The 16675-nt window shown below is 45.3% G+C and overlaps 1 protein-coding gene across 1 annotated transcript in view; it reads right to left on the minus strand.

The window, feature by feature from the left end:
- LOC134501652 (uncharacterized) overlaps positions 1-13730 on the minus strand; it is a 31302-nt gene extending 17572 nt beyond the window's left edge. Inside the window, exons 1-6 of the mRNA XM_063309565.1 lie at positions 13160-13730; positions 11511-11630; positions 4178-4297; positions 3393-3512; positions 2148-2270; positions 1310-1392 (exon numbers count right to left, since the gene is read on the minus strand). Coding sequence (XP_063165635.1) covers positions 1310-1392; positions 2148-2270; positions 3393-3512; positions 4178-4297; positions 11511-11630; positions 13160-13385 — 792 coding nt within the window. The 5' untranslated portion in view covers positions 13386-13730. The remainder of the gene's footprint in view (positions 1-1309; positions 1393-2147; positions 2271-3392; positions 3513-4177; positions 4298-11510; positions 11631-13159) is intronic.
- Positions 13731-16675: the final 2945 nt, after the last annotated feature.

Genomic DNA, 16675 nt, shown 5'->3' on the forward strand with positions numbered 1-16675 from the left:
TGTTAATTGAGGACTACCTGTACTTTTGCAATAGATTCTTATGTGTGGAAATATATTCATTTGCCAGTTTGCAGAAGACTGGAAATAGTACAGTGAATTAGAAAAGAAAATGGTTCCCAAAGCTTCAGCAATATCAGCTGAGGGCAATTCCATATGACAGCTTGCTTCCTATGTTTCTGGTTGGGCACCCTAGCAACTCTGAAAAATGAAAAGTGACCACAGTTCATACAGATGGAAATGAACTTACATAAACTGGGGCTTACGTTTGAAGACGGCATACACTGAAATTCATGTATCTATTCTCTGAAGTTTACAAGCGTGGAAATTATTGTCTGCCTCAATTCACTCATGCTTCGACTTTCCACCTGAAAGCCCATCTGACTCTGGCCTTGATATTCTCTCAAATGGATTACTATTCATGTTACTATTAATCCCAATGCAGCAAATCCAGTTGTGTTTTGAGTTGATTCTGTACAAAATGAGGAGTGTACAAAGAAACTTGGGGGCACCTTCATCACAGACACTTTTTTTTCACAGTAGTACAGATGGGGGCAACCTTTTCTTTGGGCAAATGGACTATTCCCCCTATTCCGATGTTATCCCACCGCTGTAGGCACAAGCCTGCAGCGGGTGAGGGCAAAATGTCCAGGCCCATTTTTCTGTATGGTAGAAGGATTTAAAGATATCCCAGGGCTTAAAACATCTGTCTTGCCCCACAAAGCAAAACCACCACCAGAAACGCTGTTGAGAGGAGAGGGAGAGACACATCACTTTTCTTCACAGTATATATTTCTCCCCTATTGCAATACCGCTGGAAAGAAAATCAAATATTTGCTCAGAACTTAAATAGGGCAATGGCCATCTGTGATGATCTCAGGCAAAACGTCAAGAACAGAGGACAGGGCTAGAACTGTTCCGAAGTACTTTTTTAAACTTCGGAACAAATGCAGCACAGGAGACAATACCACATTTGCTTAAGGCACTTAGGCCTCTCCCACAATTTCTTTTAAAATATGAGCAATTGGCTCTTGGATATCACGAACATCTCTATCTCTTACGTTTCCCAGGTAAGAGTCACTCACCCATAAAACTTCATTTTAAACATCAGTCGGCTACTAAATGTGATCTATCAGATGTCAAAATCTGTTGTCTTTTGCTGTGTCTTCTCAGCTCAGTTGAGGCTTCAGGTTCCATCAGGGCAGTTTTGAAGTCAACAGTGTATTTTGTTTCCAGAATTGTCAGACTAATGTTTATTGTTTAGTTTGCTCAATTTCAAAAGCTCCCCATGGATGGAGGGGTACAATTTTACCTGTACTTCTGTGTCAGGAGACTCTAACAAAAGGGTGAGAACCGGGAGAGCGCTTTGGCGAACCAAAACCTTTTGGATCCATTCTGTAAGGAAACAGATGAACCATCAGATGGCATCTGTAATCAGTTACCTGGGTCTTGCCACTGCTGTGTAAGGATATACTTAAAAACTAAACGAACTGCATTTTCCCAAAGACATGACGGCAACAAAAACAACTTATTTCATTGCCAGCATGTACGTGAGCAATAACATTGCAGGACAACGATTCTAGGAGCGAAGGATGCAAATAGAATTAAAAGAATGTGGCTATCTTATTCTGCATAACAACAAAATCCACGTTGTGTGTCCTAGAAAAACATGTCCTGTTGAAGTAGGATTTATATGGGGTTTGGACCTGTTTAGTCATTAAAAATGTCTGGTAATGACTGTATTACATACAGTGCTATGTTTTAAAAAATGCAAAATTATATATTTATTTGTTTAATTTATATATCAAATTAGGCACTGCCCATCTCACTCAGACTGACCCTGATGCAAAATGGCAATATAATGTTATTAATTCAAGACATCCCCAAAACAATAGACTGGATTGTTCATAGAAGTCTCCCTGCTTGGAGTAAAACTTTCATAGTCAGCAACCAGCTTCACAAATACACTCTCTGCTGCATAGATTATCTGCTTTTCCTAAGTAGGCACCAGGGTTTGACTTAATTGTTCTATAATAATTATTCAAATACAAATGTTATCAGAAAGCCCTCAATGGAACCTAACTCTAATTAGCTTTTTCTTATTATTCTTGCATTTGGCATAGTCGAAATAAATCACAACCCCACGTTACCTGATTGTGTGAGGTTGAAAACAGCTCGAACCGCATTTTGTTGAACCCTGATGTCATGAGATTTAGAAAGGGAAAGTAATGGTATAGTTCCTCCGGCTGCTGCAATTGCATTCCGACAGGCCTCTGAAGGAAGCAGCAGAGTGAAAGAGAAATTAAGGTGGTGGGGGGGTTAGCTCTGCTAGGAGATAGCCGGGAAGCAATCACTGAGACTGAACATTGTACCTAGTCCTCAACGCTTAAGCTGTGGCTCTGTGTGCTATATGAGTATTATTACAAGCCTTCAGTGAGAAATACTACTACAGGATGCCTTAGGATAATAATTGGCAAGGATTTGAATCAGGCAAAGCAGTATTAAATATATATCCTGAAGTGCCACCCTGGAGGAGAGCAGCTGAAGAGCCCTCTGGAATGGGGCATGGCAACAGAAGAAGCAAGCAGCAAGAAGAAGACAGCTTTGCTGCCTGGTTTAAAGCTTCTTTCAAACACCAGTCAGTTGAAATTAAAATAAAAAGTCAGGCCAACTTGGGCTTGAGCGCTTGAGTGCTTTCAGCTTTCACTGAAAGCTGAAAGATGTTTTGAAGCTGCCATCTTCTTGCCTCTTAATATGTTTAAAACCTAGTCATGTCACACAGAGACATTTGTTAGGGGCATAACGGGATTCTGTAGGAAGGATTCCATGGCAAATGTTGCAATCAAGTTGCTGGACATTTATTGCAGGGCCAGGCTCTTCTATTTGGGAGGGACAAATAATTCTTCTAAGAATCTGAAGGGCCGATGGCTACCTCAGCATATTGGGCACCAGATGGCCTCTCTATAGATTTTTGGTCTGTGCTCCTAGACGAACAAAAGGTAAATGAAGCAAAAAACATTCATATGCATATAACACAAATGTACATATCTGCATAACTCAACTGTTCTTCAGGCAAATTTGGGGGGTGGAAAAAGGAAATACAGTATTCACAGCTGTAATCAGTACAGTGTGATAACCAAGGTGCTGGGCTTGGGCTACAGAGAGCTACGTTCGATCTTCCATGCAACCATCTCACTGGGTGACTTTGTGGCAGCCACTGTTTTTCAGCCCATCCTCTCTTCACAGAGAATTGTTTTTGTAGGATAAAATTAGGGGAGACTCACATTGATATAGACTAGAGCTCAAAAAGAAAAGCTGGATTATAATTGCAGGAAGTGGAATTGTTGCTGAACTTAACAATCACCCTAGACTTGACTTTTGGAAACCCTGCTCACCTGAGTCAGCCAGCATCATTAAGCAGGCACAGGAATGACCCTGGGCAGTGATGTCATCTGATTCGAGCAGCTCTAGGATTGGCTCAAGTAAATCCATTTCTATGACATGCTCCTTGGTTACTGTTCGCGAACAAATGCAGTCATAAATAATCTTAAACATCATCACGTTTAACAATGCAATACCAAAGAAATTTATGTAATACTGAAATAGCAAAAAGCCACTGTCACTACTCAGTGCCACTTCAACACTGGAGAAATGTGTTCTATTTGACTAGGAAGCAAAACCCACTTTCTGAATTCCTATGAAATAAATCATTTTCCTGGGGCAAAAATCTAACAGATTCATTATCGGCTATACACCTCAGATGCACAGACCTTGAGCGCCCAGGGCTATCTGTGGCCCTGTCAGTCTTGGATATTGCTGCCCCCAAATCACCAAAAGCTGTGATCAAAGTGTAATTTTTAATATGACTAGAAAAATTATTCAACATGACTAGAAGTTATGCTATTTACTATATTCCTTTTAATTATGTCAATAAAATATAAAGTTATATTTTATATTTTTAAAGGTTATATTTATATTTTAAAGTTTCCAGCACACACCCCATCTAGTCTATAACCAGAAGAACATTCTGCACTACTGATGCATCTCCATTCTCCAAATCAATCTGCAGGGCAGCTCAGCAACCATCCTGTCATTCCTTAGGGGCAGAGTTGGAAAGAACTCATGTTCTGGGCAGGTACTGTATTCAACTTTCTTAGAGATTTCTTGGTACTCTACTCACCATTTCCTTCTAATAAAAAACTGAGCAGGGATAAAGATGAAATCTGCTGAACCTCCAAATCATTAGACTTCAGCAAAGCATAATATGTTTCCAAATGCTCTAGGGACAGTTGGATGTTTACTGCTGGAACGAGAAGAGATATTCGAACATTCAGAATGCTGGCCCTTTTGCCTTGGAGCTGTGGAAGTTCAAGCATAGAAGCAGTCACAATTAGGAGGAGTTCTACTCCACTTTGTGGAAGATGCCTTCCACCAGCCTATCCTGCGTGAACTCTCATGATATATGCACAGTACTGATAGAGATGCATTCTACCACATACCAGCCCTCATACACATAAAACTCTATGTCAGGCTCTGCCTGCGATCCAGTAAAGACACAGACGCTAGCGTAGGCTTAGGTTCTGGCTTTATTGAGAAAACAGAGTGCATGCCTTTAAAAAGCTGAGAGTGAGGGGAGCGCGCCGGAACGGGATTTAAATAGCCCGTGCCGGTCAGCACTCCACCCCACCTTATTCCAGGTGTGTCCCACGAGTCCCACCGGTTTCGTCCTTGTCAGGTGAGAGGTCATTCAGCCTCCCTGTGCCCCGGGCGTCGCCTCGATCGCCTTCCTGAATGGTAATGATTCATTGCCGGGTGATCAGGCTCTTAATCCCTTTTGACAGCTCGGGCGCGCCTCTCTTGTTGTTTAGTCAATTACCTTTTGGCAACTTTGTATCTTTGTCTTCCACGCCGCCAGCTTTGGTTGTTACTTAGTTTCCAGCACCTGTTGCTTTCTTTTTGTTTCATGGTTGCCTTTTGCCTTAATCCGCCAGGGACCCATTTCCCTGTATTGTCATGCGAGCCATTGTGATGTCACAAGCATCGCAACGGTGATCATGACATACTGCCCCCCTTTAGAAAGTCAAGCTGCAGGTTTGGAGGGATAGGCAGTATGGAAGTCGTGGACCAGGTCGGGAGCCTGGATGTCACGGGCAGCGACCCACTCAGGGTGTGGGAAGTGTTTCCATTTTACTAGGTATTGGAGGGAGCCCCGCAGCTTGCGGGAGTCGAGTACCTCCTTCACTTCGAAGTGTTGCTGTCCGTCTATAATCACTGGTGGGGGGGGGCGTGCGTGGGTGCCACTGGGAGGGGTCACTTGCCGGCTAGAGTAAGCTGCAGTGGAACACCAGGTGCAGCCTCTTTAAATTATGGGGCAGGTCCAAGCGCACCGTGACTGGGTTCACGATTTGTGTCACCTGGAATGGCCCAATAAATTTGGAGGCCAGTTTCTTAGACGGTTGCGGTGATTTGATGAATCTGGTGGATAGGTAGACCAGGTCCCCTACCTGAAACGGTTGTTGGCGCCGGTGTTTGTCCACTTGCAGTTTGTATGCGGTTTGTGCCTCTTTAAGCGCATCCTTGATGACCGGCCAGGAATCTGCGAGTTTCGCACCCCAATCACAGGCGGCCACTGCTGGGGATGGGGGCTGAGGTAGTTCAGGGATGGGAACAAACTCCCGACCCGACACCACCCTAAAGGAGGTTTGTCCCGTGCTTTGGTGTATCGCGTTGTTGTATGCGACCTCTGCAAACGGGAGTAGGTCCACCCAGTCGTCCTGGTGGTAGTTTATGTAGGAGCGGAGGAATTGCTCCAGTGTGGCATTAAGGATCTCTGTAGATCCGTCCGTCTGGGGATGCCGGGAGGTTGACAGGGCTTGCTGGGTACCTATCAGCTTCAAAAAAGCCCGCCAAAACCTCGAGGTAAATTGTGTGCCCCTATCGGTCACCAAGCGGGAGGGGCAGCCGTGTAGGCGGTACACGTGTACTAGGAACAATTTCACCAGCTGTTGTGCTGATGGGATCGAGGCACAGGGGATGAAATGGGCTTGTTTTGAGAAGTAGTCTTTCACTACCCAAATGACCGTTTTCTTTTGGCTAGGCGGTAAGTCTACAATGAAATCCATTGAGATTTCATCCCAAGGGTGGGAGAGTTCAGCCACGGGTTGCAGCAGCCCCTGGGGTTTGCCAGCCGGTTGCTTGGCCATTGCGCACACCGGGCAGGATGCCACATACATCTTGACGTCCTTCCTCAGCGAGGGCCACCAAAACTGTCTCCGAGTTAGGTGTAGGGTTTTCAGGAACCCGAAGTGACCAGCCTGTTTGCTGTCATGCGATCTGCTGAGGATCGTCTGCCTTTGTGAGTCAGGGACGTATAACCTTCCCTCCGCCCATGCGAGGTCCTGTTCCATAGTGACTTTGTTAGGGTTGGTGAGGAGCCAGGGGTCAGATTTTATCACTGTTATCAAATCTGCCCGTAACCCACCTGGCATTTGGGGTTGCCTGCACCTGGGGGCGGGTTGCGCCGGAGTTGCTTGTAAGGGGGGGGCAGGCTGTCCCCGAGCACGTCCCCGGGTGACAGCTGCCAGACCCAGCTGGGAATCAGAGAGCACAGTCCCTACGATGTTGGAGATAGGCTCCGCATCCTGGGGTAGTTGGGAGAGTGCGTCTGCCAGGAAATTCTTTTTCCCTGGGATGAACTTCAGCTGGAATTTGAACCGGCTGAAGAACTGAGCCCAGCGTATCTGTTTGGGACTGAGGCGCCGGGGCGTACGGAGCACCTCGAGATTGCGGTGGTCTGTCCAGACCTCAAACGGGCAAGTCGCCCCTTCCAAAAGGTGACGCCAAGCCTCCAGTGCTGCTTTAACCGCAAAGGCTTCCTTTTCCCACACGTGCCAGCGCCTCTCTGTCTCTGAGAATTTCCTAGAGAGATAGGCGCATGGCTTCAGGATTCCAGCGGAATCCTTTTGCAGCAGGATGGCCCCAATTGAGAAGTCAGAGGCGTCCACCTGCACCACAAAAGGCCGTTCGGGGTCCTGCTGGGACAGGATTGGCTCCGCTGTGAACAGCGCTTTTAGCCTGTCAAAAGCGGTTTGACAGGCGGGAGTCCAATTAAGCACGGCCCCTGGGTTTTTGACCTTGCGCGTCTCCCCGACGCCTTTGGTCTTTAGTAAATCGGTTAAGGGCAGGGCAATTTCCGCGAACCCCCTCGTGAAGGACCTATAGAAGTTTGCGAACCCAAGGAAGCTTTGAAGCTGGCGCCTGGTGCGTGGGCGTTCCCTGCTCAAAACTGCCTGAACCTTCGCAGGGTCCATTTCTATGCCCTTGTCAGAAATTCTGTACACTAAGTAGTCCAAGCACAACTTGTGGAATTCGCACTTGGACAGCTTAGCATAGAGTTTGGCTTTCCAGAGCTTAGTGAGAACTTGTCTCACTAGTCTCTCGTGTTCCCTCTGAGTCCTTGTGTAGATTAGGACATCGTCCAGGTAAACTAGTACGCCCTTGAACAGATGTTCATGCAGTACCTCGTTGATGAGTTGCATGAAGACCCCCGGGGCCCCCGCAAGACTGAAAGGCAGTACCTTGTACTGGAAGGAGCCCAAGGGACAGTTGAACGCCGTTTTCCATTCGTCCCCCTCCCTGATGCGAATTCTGTAGTACGCCTCACGGAGGTTGAGTTTGGAAAACACCCTTCCCTTTGACAAGTGTGCCAGCATGTCTTTTACGAGGGGAAGGGGGTATTTGTTGGATAGGGAGGCGGAATTTAATCCGCGGTAATCTGTGCATAGTCTCAGGGTGCCGTCCTTCTTTTCTCGGAATAGGATGGGTGCTCCAACCGGCGAGTTCGCCGGTTCGATGAAGCCCCTGGAGAGGTTTTTGTCCAAAAATTCTCGCAGCGCCGCCAATTCCCTCTGGGTCATGGGGTAGATTTTGGGCTTGGGTAATGGGATGTCCGGGAGCAGTTCGATTGCACAATCCGTCTTGCGATGGGGGGGTAATTGGTCCGCCTCCTCTTCTCCGAAGATGTCTGCGAAGTCTAAGTATTGCTCTGGCAGTCCTTCTGGGGGGGGGGGGGCGTGGGTTTGGTCAACGGTCTCTGCCCTCCCCACAGTCAGAGCGGAGGATTTCTCCTTTGTTGGTGCCTGGTAGACCCAGTCTTTGAACGTCCTCCAATTTATGCAGGGGTTGTGGCGTGCTAGCCAGGGGATCCCCAGCACCACTATGGGCTTCCCCACCGGGGTTACCACAAAGCCTATGGACTCCCTGTGGGTGCCCATTTTCAGGGTGACATTTCTTGTACCCTGGGTGGCCGGTCCCCCCCCCCGCTGTAGAGCCATCGAGTTGTTGGAATACCAGCGGTTTAGGGAGGGGGGAGCAGGGCAGTTTGAGTGCGGCAACAATGTCTGGGTGGATCAGATTTCTGGAGCACCCAGAGTCCACCAGAGCTTCGACCGTGATAGCTCTAGAGCCATAAGTGAGTTCTATTTGCCCTGCCAGGATGGAGCAATCTTCACTCACCCTGGGGTTGTCGCGCCCCTTCTTTACCACCTGCCCGGCGGCGCTGCTTAGGGCAGATGGGAGGCGTTTCCCATCGGCTGCTCCTGGGCATCATTCACGTCCCCTGCAAGGTAGGCGTCCGCTTCCTCGTCCGGGGTCTCTAGCGCTCCTGTCAGCCATCTGGGAGGGTTGGGAGGCTTGTGCGGTGCCATCTGTGTTGGTCTGGACGGGCGATCTGTCGTCCTGTCTTTGAAGCAATCCGCTGCCCGGTGGCCCGTCTTCCCACACCTGGCACATTGCCCGCGAGCAAACCTCTGTTGTCGCTCTGCGTCCCAGGTCGGGCCGGACTGTGGGACTGGTCCTCTCACGCTGGGAGGGGTCCTGTCGTTTGCAGTTGCTAGCATGAAGGTGCGCTGGGTGTGCTCTGCCTTTCCGGCCAGACAAATCCACCCGTGTAGGGAGTCTGGGTCGTCCCTATAGAGTGCCCATTGTAGCACCTCGCGGTTGAGGCCATCCTTGAACATGTCGATCAAGGTGGCCTCAGGCCATTCTGGGATTTTGCCCGCTAGGACCTTGAACTCGAGGGCGTAGTCAGCGACCACTTTTTTCCCTTGGCGAAGTCCTTTGAGGGTACTCTTGGCCCTTTCCTTTGCCAGGGGGTCCTCGAAGTATTGTTTCAGCGCGGCCAGGAAGTTGTGAAAAGTGGCCAGGGCTGGGGCTCCGGACTCGGACATCTGGACGTACCAGTCCGCAGCCCTGCCTTTGAGTTTTGTGGCCACTGCCGAGATTTTGGACGCTTCCGTCCCGAAGCAATGTCCGTACTGGGCCATGTAGTTCCTGGCGTTCGTGAGGAAGAATGACAGGTTCGTGGGGTCTCCGTCAAACTTTACGGGGAAGTCCTTGGCGAATCCCCCAACTTGCGAGACCCCCACCTGTGGGTGGTTAGGGATGACCCCCACCGGGCTGGGACCACGAAGCCCTGCAAAAGAGTCCCGTGCTTGGCCCCTTCCTCTCGTGGTTGTTGATGGGGTGGGTAGGGTGCCCCGATCCCCTCTTGTCCCCTGTGCAGCAGCAGTCTTTGTGAGTTCGCTCACCACCGATGCCATGGACTGGAGCATGTGTTCCAGGGCTCGTACCTTGGCTTCCAGGGTGCTGACCCTGTCCGGTATGCCAGGGTCGTCTGTCCTCGGTGCTGCCGGCTGCTGCCCGATCGGCAGTCCTGTGACTCCTTGCTCGGGTGTTTGGGGGTAGTGGAGTCTCCAGGTGGTGTAGGATGTCCCCATCTGGGGTCCTGCTCCGCCGTCCCACGTGAAGAGTTGTTGGCCCCCGACTTCATCTTCCGTCGGGGCTCTCCAGTCCGGGCTGGAGCTCCAGGTCTGGAACTGGGGTGCGGTGTGGGCAGGGAGGGAGCCCGTGTCCCATCTTGGGTGCACCGACTCTAGCAGCTGTCGGGTCATCTCCCCCTCTTGCATTACATCCTTCGCGCCTCCGGTGTGAAGTGCCGACTCCATGGCCATCCCCGGTTCCGTCATCGCCGGTGTTTTCTCCCGCAGAAAAATTTTTTTCCCGGTGGAGACTGGCGAGGTTTGTTTTTGAGACTCTCAGCTTTATGTCAGGCTCTGCCTGCTAACCAGTAAAGACACAGACGCTAGCGTAGGCTTAGGTTCTGGCTTTATTGAGAAAACAGAGTGCATGCCTTTAAAAAGCTGAGAGTGAGGGGAGCGCGCCGGAACGGGATTTTAATAGCCCGCGCCGGTCAGCGCTCCACCCCACCTTATTCCAGGTGCGTCCCACGAGTCCCACCAGTTTCGTCCTTGTCAGGTGAGAGGTCGTTCAGCCCCCCTGTGCCCCGGGCGTCGCCTCGATCACCTTCCTGAACGGTAATGATTCATTGCCGGGTGATCAGGCTCTTAATCCCTTTTGACAGCTCGGGCGCGCCTCTCCTGTTGTCTTGTCAATTACCTTTTGGCAACTTTGTATCTTTGTCTTCCGCGCCGCCGGCTTTGGTTGTTACTTAGTTTCCAGCACCTGTTGCTTTCTTTTTGTTTCATGGTTGCCTTTTGCCTTAATCCGCCAGGGACCCATTTCCCTGTATTGTCATGCGAGCCGTTGCGATGTCACAAGCATCGCAACGGTGATCATGACACTCTATCATAGCAGCTTCTACAATTCAAAGGCAAGGCCACATACAGTATATTGGATTATCCTATCATGTTCTCCAATGAACATGGCAAAAATATCCTCTACTGCATCAGCCCCACGTTTAACCATTTGCCTAGGCAGATGAGTAGGCGTGAGTTGCTAGAATCGAGATGGGAAAATTCCTCCAGAGTCCCCTGAGCTAATGGCCTCACTCAGACTGGATTCTCCTCTCTTCTTTCTGCCTTATTCTCCTCAGCTCTCCAGTTTCTACCAAACAAGACATCCATTGAATTGCTGCTCTCTGCTATAGTTTCACTTCAACTAAGATTTTTTGTATTTGCACTGAAGCCTCACTCCATCTTGCTTTGACTTAACTTATACCTGTGTTACCTTTCTACATCCATCTGCTATACCACTTCCTCCTACACTGCTGCTCTGGAGTCAGCTGCTGCTATTAACCTTTTCTTCTTTGTCTCAGTTGGATTGCCTGGAAGCAGGCAAGGAGAGGCCATACCATGGGACAGAAGTAGAGTTCTTGGATGATTCCATCAGGTTCCCCATCCAGATCCCAACTATTTCCCCAAATTTAAATTAATTGTATCCTATACAGTTGTGCGGGCTCTGCTCAGTAGAAGAGGTGTCTGCAAATGATAGTGTTGTCTGTCTGATAAGTTTGCAATGTGTTCCAATTTTTGGTCTCCTTACCTAGCACACTCTTGAACTCCTGTGAATCCTAATATTCCCTATAGTTGTGCATACATGAAATTCTAATGTTAAATTAGTCCATGTTTTAAGAATTTTAGAAAATCCTGTTCACCTATGTTTAGTTAGAGCAGAGGAAATGCTTTGCTTCCCTAGTTATAACACAGCTTACTTACAGTCTTGACTTATGTGTAGATAGTAGAGAGCAGCAAGCATTTGCAAGCTGGGGTTATCCGAAAACGCCAAGGTCTTCAGGGCCTCTAAGGAGATCTTGCCAAGTAATGACATTTCAAAGCCTTAAAGAAAAATGTAATGATAACAGATTCTGAACTGTGTTGGAAGAAGTGAAAATACTTGAAGAATCCAACTACATGGAACTGAAAGTAGTAGGTGAAGGAAAAACAGAAAAATCTTCAGTATGAAAATATTCTTTGTGCATGCTTTGAAATTAACATAGTGGATAGAATTGAATAAGCAACTGAATAAGCAACGTGTCCTTAGTTCTTTTTAAAAATTGTTTAGCATCCTTTCTTTCCCTTAGTTACCTTTTCTTCTTGGTATCATTTCCCTCCATCTTCTTCGGTCCTTAGTGATCTTGGGTTCACTTCACTGACGTATATAATCTAATCCAAATGGATATTGTTTACAATATCCAAGATTTCATTCCTCCAGGAGTTATCATAATCTTACTAATAAAATCATGTGGATTGCCACAGCTATTCAGATGAAACTAATTGTGAATTTGAGATGCTGCATGTAGGCATGGTATAGCCAAAACGGGAGGTAACCACGTGCTCAAGAAGAACCCAATATATTTAAAATAACAGGAAAAATAATCTGGAAAGCAACAAAGTTCTCCAAATAACTCAGTGAGGGTTTTATATACTTAGAAACTATAAAACACTGAGTGACTGCAGGAAGGTAAAACAGAATTGATGGTAGATTTCATCATATATGTATTTTAAGAATTTCCTTATAAATTACTTTGAATTTATTTTATAAAGAAAAGCTGAGTATAAATTTAAAAGAATAAAATTCATCATTATACGTGTGTGTGTAAAAAACCAATGAGTTTTTATATATGTATAAAAATTCTTTATATGTGTGTGTATTATGTATATACACACAATATTTTTTGATACATATATAAAAAACTCATCAGACGAATTTCAAAAGTTTCCATAATTTATTCACAACTGAAGTTTCAGATATCCCAGGTCTTAATATTAGGATTTTTCTCTTCTTTCTCTAGAAATGAGTATGGATAATGTGGTAATAGAATTGGAAAAGTAAACATTCTTTTTTTGTACATCTGAGAAGAATTAGACTATTATCTCAAAGTGGAAGAAGAAAATAGTGGTTGATAATCCATGGTTGCTTTTGCCATTATTATTGTTCAGCAGTTATTATGTGCCATCATGGTACACTACTAAACCTACCATTATTTTGGTTCTTGCCAAGCCAAGGAATGATAAGGCTAGACTGAAGATGTAAAAGGCTAGACTGAAGATGTAAAAGTGCATTGTGGCAGCTTTCGGCCAGAAGAACTGAGGCAACTGACATGTAGGCAAACCTGTGCACATTTAAGAACACATTTAAGAACCAATCAATCTAGAATTGAGAATCACTGCCCGATTATTATTTGGAGAACTTTAAATTTCAGCTACTCCTCTGTTCCACCATTATTCACACAAAAAAGCAGAAACATAAATAGCATGACTCCCTGCCATCACAGTAAACTGCACAGCCTAAAGAAAACCACAGAGCTCTAATAAACAGCTCAACAGAGCTGGATGACTCACTTTCCAAAGTAGGAACTTCTCACCTCTTTCAATGTGTTGCAGAAACTCTTGGGCCGTTTCCTCTTCATGGGGACAAAGAACAGGTTTGTAGAGCTGCCTCATTTCAACATTTTTTCGCTTTAGACAAGGGCAGTCAGCGATCTGAGCCAAACATTTCCTAATGTCGAACAATAGACCAGACAACAGTGTTTTTACTGAGAGAGCAAAGTCATAAAGCAACTGGACACACTTGGTACACAGCTGACCCATTCTTATTTTCCTGATCCAACAGAAAACCAGAGAGCAAACAGGGAGGGAGTGTTTATACTTCCACTGTTTGCTTTCTTGCTCATATATTCCTTCTACTGGAAAATTTTGATCTAGATAATGCCAGATATGATTATCTAGATGAATTATTAAAACGTTCAAATTGTTTCCTGAGTTCAGCAGAAAATCAACTCCGTATCTAAAGACTCTGAATTAATCCCTTTTCTCTCTTTTAGATATGAAACCAATGAATAATTAAACAAAAACGAAGCATTCAGAATCAACCTTTGTCCTGTATCAAACAAAGGTTGTTAAAAGTAAGCACAACAGTTTTAGAAGGCTAGCAACAACTGCCAGCATAACAAAGAAAGGTGATACTTATATAGAATGACATCACAGGTGAGGGCAACAAATACTGGCCCCCACCTCCTTAATTGATCAGCCAATCAGTAGAGAAGACAATAAAAACTTAAACAGGTTGTTCCAGTTTCCTCCAGACAGAAGCATAGTGCCCCTTGATTGGCACAAGCCCAGAACAGCCCTGAATGCCTCATGTCTGCAAAAACAGAAAAACACTTACATATAGTATCAGTAACTTCCCATTTTCTGCATTTTCCATTCAAACACCAAGAATGAAGTTAGCATGAACAGAAAACAAGTACATCAAATATTTAGCTTCTGATTCTAGGCAAAAATATTGCTAAGCTTATTTATTTATTTATTATTCACATTTCTATCACTGCCCATCTCCCCCTAAAAGGGGGAGCTTGCTCCTATCTATTGAACTGAACAAAGCAGATTAATAATACAGTAACTTTAGTAGTGAAGGCATGATAAAAATTAAAAATTGCTGTACCTAGCTTTCTTTGTTCTCTTCTCATTATCAAGGTGCCATCTAATTTGTGCCATACAACTACCGTGAGACTACTGGACACTCCCCTTTTTCTAAGGCTATTTCATTAATTAAATATTGCATATGTGAGCGGGGGAAAAGGAAGGAGGGGTTCACAGAACCCCTGGATGTGCCTTAAACTCATCTAGAAGAAAAAAGGACTGCCTGAAAGGAGGGGAGGGGGGAAGGAAAATGGGTGCTAAAAGTCATTAGGTTTAGAATTTGTAGCTGAGATAGTGGGTAATAGCTGGCGCCAGCAAGGTCACGCAACGGGGGAGGGATTATTAGGATTGTGTAAACTTTCGTGTGAAGGGGGAAATGCAGGCCCTGATATATATCCAAACATTAGAATTAGGAAGAAGTTAAATACATTCTTGAGGATGTGATCAATATCCATAAGTGTCTCAAGGATGTGTTGATTACTTCCATCACATATCTGTTTTTCCTCTTCCTGACAAAAAGGCAATCACTGTTATCTTGACCTTATGTAAATTAAACTAGGATCTGGTGAGCCATCAGAATCAAAAACAACGATAAGGATTGTAAGAACATCCTGACATCCTGCTGGCATTGTAAATTTGTAAATCAAAGTGGCTACTTCAAGGTAACAGGAAGAATGTGAGCTGAACCCTCAAAGGAGGGGGATGACAGGCAAGGAGGGTATAAAGGTATAGTGTTAACTTCGTTCAGGGTTCCTTCTTGCACGGAGGGACCCGCCTTTGCAAACGCGTTACCAAATAAACTCCTTTCTTTGTATCATCGAACCTGGGTGATTGGAATTCTTCAGGGAGATTTTTCCCGCTGACACACATGTTGCAGGCCTACAATTTACATTACGACTTTTTAAATAATTGATGGTAGGCAATGTCTTTTGTTAGTTCTTACTTTTGATTTATATACAATAAATATAAGGTGACCTTGATGTTATAAATATATTATCAGCTTAGAAAGAATTTCCATTTATTTAAGCGTCTCCAGGTTATCATCCATACTGTTTTAACACATCTAATTTGTATTTGTACTAGGTGTATTAGAAGATAACTGCGATGTATCAAAGCAATTTCAGCCAAAGATTCACCCTAATAAACTCCACACTTTCCTGGATAGATTACGCTGCTGCAGCACTGTGTCGTATGCATATTACCTAATAAACAAGCCTCAGAAAAAACATACTGTTCAACATGTTTATATAAATAATAAAAGTTCAGATTCCTGTTGATTTCAAACCCAAATAAGCAATACACAACTCTTATATTAGAACTACATAGGATGATACTTACACTCCCGTTACAAATACAAGCAAAAGATGTGCTGATTATGTGCCATCAAGTCATTTTTGACTCCTACCACATAGATCTTCTCCAAGACAATCTATCCCTAACCTGTTCTTTCAGGACTCCCAACAGTGCACTCATCTCCTCTGTAAAAGACGTACTGACAATATGAATTGGTTTTATGATTCCTCCACCGTGTCTGACAAAATACACTGCGTTGTGGTTACTTAAACCACCAGCCTTCATACACATAGTTCGATTTTTGCTGCAACTTTTTAACCATAAAAGTAAGACATGTCCCAATAAACTATCATGTGAAACAGAAAGTGATTTTTTTCAAGCCTACTTCATCAGATCGTTGTTATTCTCTAGAACAAAATGCAACGACTGTTTGGAGAGTAAAATGTTCCACAAAATTTAAACGTTACAATAAATAAGGAACATTTCAGCTCAGAATAAGAGAGAAGTGCTAATAAGATCCAATATAGCGTACTGGAGTGGGACCACGAAAATCGGTAAATGTTCAGCATGTAGCTCACTGGGTGATTCTAGACCAATTATATACACCTAGTTCCTTGTTTCAGCTTCAGTGACAACAAACAGCTGTTAGGAACGGTACCACGAAGACACCTGGTACTCCGCAGACGATATCAAACGCCATATGCCTGTTCAGAGGTATAAGAAAAGAAATCTCAAAACACCGGCATTGAAATTATGCTCCCCCAAAACGACTGACATCATTCAGAAAATGCAGCCGCAGTTTTTTTTTTTTAATTCCAGCCAATAAATTGCTCGCGTATCTCGCTTAATAAGGAAAACTTCGCCTCGGCATGCGCACTGGAGTAGTTATTTCTGCTTCCCCCTCCCACGTTCTTTCCCAGAAGGATACAGAAATATCCCCTGGCTGCCATCTAGTGGTCGACTGAAGTTTTGCAGTCCAGGTATGGCGGTCTTAGGGAAGGAATTATCACATGACTCTGAAAAATACCAGCCGTAGGAGTTTACGTCATTTTCCCTGTGCTAAGCGCCATCTTTCTTACGGGCAAGGAGTGGGTAACTAATAGGAGATGGTTGTCGGCTTTCCTATTCTTTTCCGGCCGCCTTGCAGTAGCGGAAGTGACGCATTT

This window comes from Candoia aspera, chromosome 1 (genome assembly GCF_035149785.1).
Source record: "Candoia aspera isolate rCanAsp1 chromosome 1, rCanAsp1.hap2, whole genome shotgun sequence".
In the NCBI taxonomy this organism is placed as follows: domain Eukaryota; kingdom Metazoa; phylum Chordata; class Lepidosauria; order Squamata; family Boidae; genus Candoia; species Candoia aspera.